Here is a 10,354-nt window from a genome sequence, read left to right as displayed (position 1 = left end):
GTATTGGTGAATATTACATTGAAAATGTATTATTTGATACATTGCATGATGGGTTAGATCCTAATATGGACCTACCCCTTTAAGATTTAGACTCAGTACCCTCTTATGATAGCATATATAAGTTGGCATATATATTCTTGAGAGGATATACATTACTTTCGAAACTCTAGATATCAAATATGATATAATGTCATTAGAATATGAATCTTGATTCCACTGGCATTGATGTATAAGTGGGAAATTGTTAGTTGACATATGTCCATCAATATGTGAAGAATTTGAATTTATAATTCCTACATCACAAATTGATGATATTTGATCCCATTAGCCATAATAAATGGTTAAGTGAATCTAGACCAATATGTGAGAATGAGAAAAATTGGGTCTAGTATGGTAAGTGACATCACCCCTAATTGTTAGTAATTAAAAAATTTTTTGGTAAGAATTGTTAGTAATTTAAATTGCGACTATTGGATATTAAGAACTCTCTTTCTTGTATGAAAAGAAAATAAGCTCTCCCTCTCTCGCTCACGAAAAGTGAACCTCTTATTCATCCACTTCATCTTTTCCATTTAAGATTGAAGAAGTGAAGTTGAATCCGTTGTTACAAAAATGGGACAGAGTGTCATTTGTTGTCGTGAAGGAAAGAATAAGCCGCAAAAAGGCTAAGTATATGTGAAAACTTCGTGATAGAGAAGTAGGTAACCACCTCCTTTTCATTAATTAATTTTTGAATGGTCATCCCCAATGACAGGACAATCTCGCCTCCACTTATAAATATAATGGAGGAGGGCATTCCATTAAATGACACGGTAAATAATTGGCTTTGAGGTTAAAATTGGCATGTTATTAATTTAGACGAGTTTATTGATATGCAATTATTAGAATTGCTATATCAATCTTTTAATGCTTCACATGGTAGACCAAATGCACACACCCACCAGTTTTAGGGTGCCAACCACAAAAAACTTTCACCTAAATATAAAGATGCAATAAGTCATATCTAGTTTAAGGGAAAATGAGTTTGTTTGGGAGTGAAGCCCAACCCAGACATATGATGGGGAGAAAAGATTGCTTGCTCCATGAAAGGGGAAAATTATCACCTCCAATTCCCAGCTGCCTGGCCCAGTTCCCCAGTTCCTCCCATAGGGGGTGGTGGATCCCACCCCAACAGAGTATTTGGATAGAGGTAGGCTGGTCATTCCAGCCCCCCTCCCCTTTGTTAGAGGAATTGGGGAATTAGGCCGAACAGGGAATTGGAGGTGATAAAAATCTCATGAAAGGTGGAAATCCCACTCCTATTGATGTTTTCGTGCGTACTTCCATTGGCCCCCCACACTAGCGAAAGGGTCATGCTCCCGAACAGAAAATGTTTTCCCTTAGTTTGAATGAATTCCAAATGAGAAGTCGATTTCTAATGAGTTGAACCCTTTAAAGTGCTTTCACCACAAAGAAAGAACAAAAACCCTTAAAGTACACAATATGATGCTAAAGTCCTTGAACACATTTGGTTGAGGAAAAATAAGTCATTCAACACCCTTAAAGTACACAATATGATGCTAAAGTCCTTGAACACATTTGGTTGACGAAAAAAAAGTCATTCAACACTGAATGTAGAAAGCATTTTAAAGGGTTCAACTCATTAGAAATAGACATCTCATTAATTTATATCTTGCTCTTTTCATCACATATTCAGGGAGATTAACAGCATAGTTGACTCCCTGGGTAGGAGGGCGTTGTCTATTATGTGTAGGACATCATGGCCCCTATCCATTTCTTGGATATCTGACTTATGTAATTCGGATTTCTTATGCTGGTTAGGCTTCAATATAAAATTTTCATCTACCACAAAAAATAAACCCACTATATGTAGAGGATCTCACGTTATTGCCAAAAAAATATATTATAAATTAGTTTGGACGGAGAAAATACCTCCTTAAAGTAATGAAAAGTAATGAAAAAAAGTTTCCCGGCCATGAAAGTAACACCATGTAGATAGTGACAAGGATTCATTAAATCATGTGTTTTTTATTTTGTATATAATATATATTAGTTTGGACGGTACAGAATATCTCAATAAAATAATGCAATTTTATGAAAAACAAATATCCCATTAAAGTAAGATGAGGTTCCTTTTTTTGGGATGCCTACATATACATGTAGAACTATATATGTAGAACATCTATTCATTTTTTTGGTAAGAATATAGAACATCTATTCGATGCGTTATTTCTTAAGCCCTACGTTCCCTCCTTCAAATTCAAAATCAATTTCTTTTTATTTTTCCTTTCTTTCATGTAAAAGCAAAAGGCAAAAAGATACTCATGTAGTACATAAAGATAGCTAGATTTCAGTTGCATTTTATCATGTTCTCATTGTTGCCTTAGGGACGCAAAGGGTAATTCATATCGTATCAAATTTGAAAATGAAGCTTAGGCTCTTACCAAACAAAAAAACAAGAGAAAAGAAAATGAAACTTAGGTTGTGTTTGGTATGCATTCATGGAATGCATTGTAAGTTGATTTTGCATTCTTGATTGTTTTTATCATCCGAGAATGCGAAATCGACCTAGAATGCGTTCCAAGAATGAATACCAAAAACAGCCTTAGTGATAAGGTTGAATGCCCAAACTTGTAACTGTTTTTTTATGGTCTGATCCATTAAGTTTTCATGTTGAGTTTAGGGCTGGTTGAAAAGGAGAGATTAAACCACATTGGATCATCGGTTCACATTTTGAGGCAGGCATGGCAAGAAAAGTATTGCGTCCACCACCCGGCGGGTTGGGAGAGGGGGAGGGGGAGGGCTAATCAGCTCACCTGCCCTACTTAGGCCTCATTTGTTTAAAAGATATTATAGGGAGAGAGAGAGAGAGAGAGAGGAAGAGAGGGAGAGAGAGAGAGAGAGAGGAACAAGCTCGCATGCCTCCGGTTTTTGGTTTTTTCTTCTTATTGGAGATGGGGTTCCTGCAGAAGCCTCGAGTAGGAATGCCTCTGTATTCTAGTTTTTTCTTCTAATCAGAGATGGGGTTCCTATAGAAGCCTGAAGTAGATGGAGAATTGAAGGCAAAAATTAATGGGTTATCGTTGAAATTCTATTACGAGCCCCATTGAGAAGGATAAGCACCAATAAGAAGGATGACAATGATAACAATAAAGATGGGTGCTCAACCACGCCAACTTTCAAAGAAGCAAGGATATTAGAGAGGTTGCCATGCCCACCTGCAAAAAGTGTAGGCCTACTTCAAGATGCCATGTCGGCGGTGCTCCCTCAAAAGGGCTGATATATCATTTCATAGGAAAAGAGAGAGATAGACACCAAGCGGCACTAGAGTATGCATCATGAAGGATGAAAATTTCATCCTCTAAATCTATCACCGAACTACCGTACAAGAACCTTTTCAAAGTCTGCCAGATGTACATTAACCCAACCTAGATTCGCGAAGCAATAATGCTTTGGATTAAAATCCTCTCCAACTCCCTAATCGCTGAGTGCGGTGCAATTCAGGGTCTGGAACTCGACATATGGAAGATGCTTCATCCAACGGTTTGAGCTCGATTGACCCTTGTTTTTTTAATCTTTCCTCTTGTTCTCGGCACCATTGGATATCGTATCTTTCATGTGTTGAGTTCCAGACCCCGAATTGCACGTATCGCATTATTCGGAAAATAAAGAATTGGAGAGGATTTTTTTCCGAATGCTTTATCTTTATCTCACACATTAAATCCCAAAAACCATTTGCAAGTGACACCAGTTAAAGATTGAAACCTTGTGTTTTTTTGGTAACAATAAAGATCGAACTTTTTTTTTGGTGGATATAAAGATGGAACCTGACTAGTAGGCTATTTTTGTTTCCTTTTTCTTTTGTGCTCGACTAGTAGCTTTAGCTTTAAAGGCCATAATCACTTCGTCATTTCAGGAAAGCCTCATGGGTATTCCTGTAAATTCGCATAACCGTTCTTTTTCTCTCCATCATTTTAAATAGATTAGTTAGCAGTGAAAGTTTCACCGGTGACGCTGAGCGAACTCTGCTTGGCCTCTTCCCTCTCTCGTTGGACTGAAGAAGCTAAAGAAAAAATTGCAGAGAGAGAGAGAGAGAGAGAGAGAGAGAGAGAAGAAGCTAAAGAAAAAGTTGCAGAGAGAGAGAGAGAGAGAGAGAGAGAGAGAGAGAGAGAGAGGGATGAGTGATTCGAAGGTGGAGACAATCTCTAGACTTGCTCAATGGAGGCTCGATGGCTTTGGCCCTTCCGCACATAGACGCTCTGAATCCTTCAAGGTCGGAATCTGGAACTGGTAATTAATCCCTTCTTCTTCATACAAATCTAGCCTTTTCTATCTCTTTTAGTTCTTTGAATCCATGGGTTCTTCTTTAATTCAGAGGAAAATTTTGTTTTTTCAATCGTGTATTCAAAATTCAGGTTCTTATCGATTGAGAAGAATCGGTATCTCTACATTCGTCTCTTCCCAGAGTCTTGTCGGGTCTCGAAAGAGCAGCCTCCAATTGCTAGATTTGTTCTTCGTGTCTCCAATCTTGGCACTAACCGGAGACCCTACATCTCCCCAGGTATGTCCTCTTTCAACGTTAATTTAAAGTATGCAAAATTCATAAGCTTTCCGTTTTTGGGCGAAAGAATAATAAATTTTGATGATTATCAGTTACTGTTTCTTATTACAAGGTATTTATTGCTTGCTCTGTGTTCCAGATTCCTATCACCCCTTCACTATTGTAAGTTATTTTTTCTAATTGCTGTTCTTTCTTGCTCAAAATGCTGCCCAAATAACAAAGTGGAGAGTTTCCTGCACTGAGCCTAGTCCCAGAATCTCTTCTTTGTACTTTGGTCTGAACAATTTCATTTTCTTTTTATGGGTAAAGGGAGAACTGACTTAACCAGCTAATCTAAGCTTACCTCCCAAATGCCCGGAGATATGTATCTAGATTTATAAAATATTAGTCTGAGGAATTATTTTAAAAATATTAATCTTTTATTCTTGAATTAAGTATTAATTCTAGTGTCACTGTACATTCCTTGTATACTAAGACCACTTGTAGTTTCTTGCATAAGACTGCAGAATATGCTGTTTTATTCTAAATCCTGAGTTTGTTTGAGGAAAGGATTCTTCTTTTCATCATAAGAGTGTAAGTCTAAGAGGGAAAAGAGTCAGTAGGAAATTGCTTTTATCTTTTCCCTCAATTTCAGTATGTTTTGTGCTTTCCGAGCAGGTTTTATCTTTCTGATCTGATGCTGGATTCTATCATGAGAGAATCTCGGCTTAATATGAGAACCTGTAAGAGCTAGAACAGTGTTGTGGGTGACACTTTTCTATTAAACTTCATGTGCATACAAAAGTAAATGGAGAGACAATTATCATAATATTTCTGCATGTGAACAAGTAGTGTTTCTTCTTAAACTGATAGAACAGCATCTATGTGGTATTGCTGCTGAAATATATTCAGATGGGTAGTTGCTTCTGTACTTGTAAATGATCATTGGGAACTTCCACTTTACAACAACAACAACAACTCAGCGTTATCCCAACTAAATGGGGCCGGCTACATGGATCCTTGCCCTCCAATCAGCTCTATTTGAGGTCATACTTGAATAGAGCTGATTGGAGGGCCAGAAATTTCCAATGTTTTTCAGCAAATCGATGAAGTCAAATCAGCAACTTTTCCTAACATTCAGATTTATAAAAACCTTCAAAGTTTCTTACACTAGAAAAGCTTGACTTGCAGTTTTACTGCCTTCTTTTAGCACTTGCTGCCATGGATTTAAGTATCAGTATCGGATCTTTGTATTGGATGAGCTGTATTTGGGATTGGCCCTGTCCCGATCTGATATTTTCCCTGATCAATGAAAGTAAAACCTGACTTGGTCGTATCAGCTTATCGGCTAGCTTGGCTAAAACAGCAGTCTGGATTGGCCATCATAAAATGAAACCTGCACAGAAATCTTATTTTCTCAATCCCTACCCCATATCTTGAGCTGAAACTGGGTGGGAGTGGTTGTTTCTGCTAGATTTAATTAGTCCAAGCTACAAATCAAGTAAAAATATTGTATTTGAGATAAATCAACCATAAAGATCTCATATTGGATTTTTCTCATTGTTCTTTGTGGATCCTAAAATTACAGAAAAATTTCACTTTCAAATTTTTTTATTGGTTATTGTTTTTGGCATTGAAATTGATGATTGAAGTGTTCTAACATAGCTTTAGGGGTGGCATTTCTTTGGTTTCTTACAAACCGAAGAATTCCCTGTCAAATGGGTAGAGAAAATAGAAAACATGTTTTTTTTTCTCCCATATCATCGAAAAGTAATGGAATGAAAGTCCTTAATATTGGATGTCATATTTAGGATTTATGGTGGGTGATGGTTGTAGAATGATGATCGGTGGTAGGAAAGATACCGTAATATTTAGATTCTGTAATGAATTTGGAAATAAAATAATTGTGAAAGATCCAATTTGGCAAATAGATATTTTGTTCTAATGTTACTTGAAGGTAGGATGCACAAGTTCCTTTTGTGATTATTCATCATTTTCTCCTTTTCTTTATATATTTTGAAGAAGATAGTTAGTGGGAGTGAGCATATTGGTTGGCGGCATTGTATCCCACTTAATGAAAACAATTGGTCGTATCAGTATGCTGGAGGACCATTGGCACTTGGAGCAGATTATGTTGCCACATGTAATTAAATCTGGTGACACTGACATCTCCCACCAAGTATTAGCTAGTGAAAAAAAAAATTGAGATTTTAAGAGATCTGGGCTGTGTAGGTTTCGTTTTATGAAAAGTCTGATCCCAATTGGGTCCTATTGGCCATCAGCATATACGACCACACGTTCTGTTACCTTGGATCGAGGTAAATATGGAATCTGGATTGGCCAATCTGACACGTACCTGAATCTATGTCCACACTCCTAATCTTGTAACTGTAAATCATGAATGCTCTCTTAACCTTGTGTAGTTATGTATGAATAGGTGAAAAGTCAAGCAGCTTTGCATCTATGTGTGTATTCAAGAAACATTGTTATTACCACAAATAGGGTTGCTTTATGACCAACTTGTCCAAATATTGTTTTGCGCCTCCCCCCCTCCAGGTTTTTTATGTATCCTCTTTGCTTGGCTGTTTTTTTGGCTTCTTTAGTTTGGGGCCTCTTCCTTGGCTAGCCCTTGTGGCAGTTTAGTTGTTTTTTGTTAATATATTTTCCATTCACCCCAAAAAAAAAAAAAAAAGAAGAAGAAGAATTATTGTTTGTCTGAACAAACAAGAATATGAACTATGCAAGTATGGAGGGAAAAACAAAAAGGAAAATAGGAAAACAACAAACACCAAGATTTATGTGGAAAACTCTACAATCAGGAGAAAATTTTGAAGCAACTTCCACCAAATAAATAGAGGGAATGCAACAAATTCTTGAGCACCTACAAGAAGATTCCAGCTAGCCCTAGCTAGTAACCTTTCTTCCTTCTTTGTTTTGCTCACTTGAGAAATGCCCAAGAGAGATGGATAACTTTAAAGGGGTTCTATCGAGGTTGTTCTCAAGTGGAAAAACTCAGGAAAAGGACGACAGCCAGGGCTTATGTGAAACTTCATTTTTTCTGCTCTAGGTCATTTTGATTGGGTACATCAATCTCTGCAGCTGCAGGTTGTCTCTAAAAGACTGAATTGTTAAAGATTTTTTTGGTCAGAGGAAAGGGGCTTATTAAAGTTTTTTTTGGCAACCCTACATTTTCTCCATTTGACATATTATCTCAATTTGTGGATATAAGCTTGGGAGAAACATTATTATGGTCCCTTTGAAGCTTTCTTTTCTTTGCCCCGTTGTTATCCTTCATTTAGAGAGCTTCCATGTAAATCTCTTTACTGTGGTGATTGCATCTTTTCTGGTTGCTTTATTGCCACTATCTATATGCATATTTTGTTTTCTCCATGAAGGTTTTTGCTTTGTTTGGACACAGTAATTTTGTGGTCAAGTAATCACATTGTTCAATTGAAAGTAACATTTGTTATGTGTAGCAGTAATGTTGCTTTGTCTGTGGTAGCTTGGCTATTTTTTTCGGTTGCTAATATATTATTGCTCGATGCTGCAGTTCATGAGAGATTGCTCCGGACCAGTGAAGATTTCGTCTGGCCTGTTGATTCCACCATTCATGGTCGATTCATCATTGACGTTGAATTCCTTGACCTCAAGATATATCCATTAAATGTTAGTCTCTTCATATAATTCTATTATAGTCTTGTGTCAACTCGCAACCTAAATAGGTTTTTCCTCTTTAAAACATTTCTTACTCAAATTCTTTTGGCACTTGCAGGGTGGGGAGCCCTTTTCTGTATGGCCCTGTGATGGAGCAACACAGTCTCTTGCAACGCAAAGCACCCTGAGATGCCTTTCCCGTATGCTCAACGAGGCTATCCATGCAGATGTCACAATCAACATATATGATGGTAGTTTGAGAGCCCACAAGGCTATTCTGTCAGCAAGCTCTCCAGTGTTCCAAAGCATGTTTGAACACAACCTAAAGGAGAAAGAATCCTCCACGGTGGAGATAGAAGACATGTCACTGGAGTCATGTACAGCCCTCCTAAGCTACTTGTATGGGACTATAAAGCAAGAGGATTTCTGGAAGCACCGGTTGGCATTACTCGGAGCAGCAAACAAATACGATATTGTAGACCTCAAAGATGCCTGTGAGGATAGCCTCATGGAAGACATCAACTCTGGCAATGTATTGGAGAGGCTGCAGGAGGCCTGGCTATATCAACTAAACAAGCTGAAGAAAGGGTGCTTGACATATTTGTTCGACTTTGGCAAGATATATGATGTGAGGGATGAGATCAATGGCTTCTTCCGCCATACAGATAGTGAACTTGTCGTTGAAATGTTTCAGGAAATACTTACTGTCTGGAAGCCTGCATGATCCCTCCTCCTATGTGACAAAACTCATTGGCTGCTAATACCATCTGTACATCCACTCCCAAATGTATGTATGTATGTATGTCTCTCTTTCACAAAAATATTAAACTGTAGTAATTAGTTTTCCTTATTTTGTAATGATCTGTAAAGAACCATATGGGTTAAAATAGTATCTATAAGACCTACTTGTGTTATGTTATTTTTGCAAATAGAATGCAAGTTAGGGGCTGTAGATGGGACTTGCCTGGCATGTCAACTTGGCAAATTCAAATCGTTTAATGGGAAGAGCATGGATCCTATCTCTTGAGTTTTCTTGTAGTCCATACACAATCGTATATTTCATGGACTCGTCTTTTCTGTTATCCTTTTCTTGAGTTCATGGATTACCATTCTTTCTCTAGGGCATTCCTTGTTTGTGATGTTCTGCTTCGTCCCCCGATTACAGTGTCTCGTAGACAAGGGCTCAAGCACAATGGTATGGGCATGTCATGAATCCAGTCCATAAGTGCAAGACTAGATTTGCAACTTGGAACATTAGATCTTTATCGGGTAAGAGTATGGAGTTGATTAATGTTATGAGGAGAAGAAGGATTAATATTGCTTGTATTCAAGAGACAAGGTAGAAGGGTAAAACAAAGAAGGATTCATAGTGACTGTATTCAAGAGGTGAGGTATATTCAAGAGACAAGATAGAAGGGTAAAAAAGCTAAGGTTTTAGATGACTTTAAACTTTAGTATTCAGGAGACCGAAGTAATAGAGGTGGAGTAGGTATAGTGGTAGACAAAGAGACAAGGTAGAAGGGTAAAAAAAAGAAGGATTCATAGTGACTGTATTCAAGAGACGAGGTATATTCAAGAGACAAGATAGAAGGGTAAAAAAGCTAAGGTTTTAGATGACTTTAAACTTTAGTATTCAGGAGACCAAAGTAATAGAGGTGGAGTAGGTATAGTGGTAGACAAATAGCTAAAGGATGATGTGGTGTAAGTTAAAAGAGTTGGAGATAGGATCATTGCCATCAAAATTGTGTTGGAGAAAGAGATTGTCAATGTTATTAGCGCCTTCGCACCCCAAGTAGGATTGTATGACAGTAGTAAGTTTTATTAATTTTTGGAAGCTTCTGTTGCTCCTTTCTGGTCATTTTGAGGTATTATTCCTCCTTAGAAAAACCTTTTCAACCTGTTTGGATCCAAGATTCTGATTCCGCTAGGCTTACAATGGTTTTATCAGTATCCCCATCAAGAGTATCACCCCGTCCTTCAATCAGCACAATAAGTCAAAACAGCAGCTCTCTGCCCATTGAGAATCCCATGGAAAGTCAAGTTTTCAATACGGAGCAAATGCTGGCCAATATTATCTAGATGATGCACTCACAAATGGATTTCACTGGACGTGCGGAGTTTTAGGATCACCAAAATCGTTCCTGCCTCCCTAGGGCTACC

At 37.7% G+C, this 10,354-nt stretch overlaps 1 protein-coding gene across 2 annotated transcripts; it reads left to right on the top strand.

Annotated features, from left to right (window-relative positions):
• The first annotated feature begins 4,031 nt into the window (after positions 1–4,031).
• On the top strand, positions 4,032–9,030 carry LOC122670144 (BTB/POZ domain-containing protein At1g21780-like). Of its 2 annotated transcripts, none has more exons than XM_043867123.1 (5): positions 4,032–4,116; positions 4,174–4,273; positions 4,416–4,561; positions 8,091–8,206; positions 8,313–9,030. In XM_043867123.1, exons 2-5 carry the CDS (start codon positions 4,230–4,232, stop codon positions 8,916–8,918), a joined length of 912 nt encoding a protein of 303 aa, XP_043723058.1. In that variant the 5' UTR covers positions 4,032–4,116; positions 4,174–4,229; the 3' UTR covers positions 8,919–9,030. The 2 variants fall into 2 exon arrangements, with proteins under 2 accessions (XP_043723058.1, XP_043723057.1); XM_043867122.1 differs by having other exon boundaries at positions 4,174–4,290; positions 8,313–9,028.
• Positions 9,031–10,354: the final 1,324 nt, after the last annotated feature.

This window comes from Telopea speciosissima, chromosome 7 (assembly GCF_018873765.1).
Source record: "Telopea speciosissima isolate NSW1024214 ecotype Mountain lineage chromosome 7, Tspe_v1, whole genome shotgun sequence".
In the NCBI taxonomy this organism is placed as follows: Eukaryota; Viridiplantae; Streptophyta; class Magnoliopsida; order Proteales; family Proteaceae; genus Telopea; species Telopea speciosissima.
This window is presented reverse-complemented; position numbering and strand designations above follow the sequence as displayed.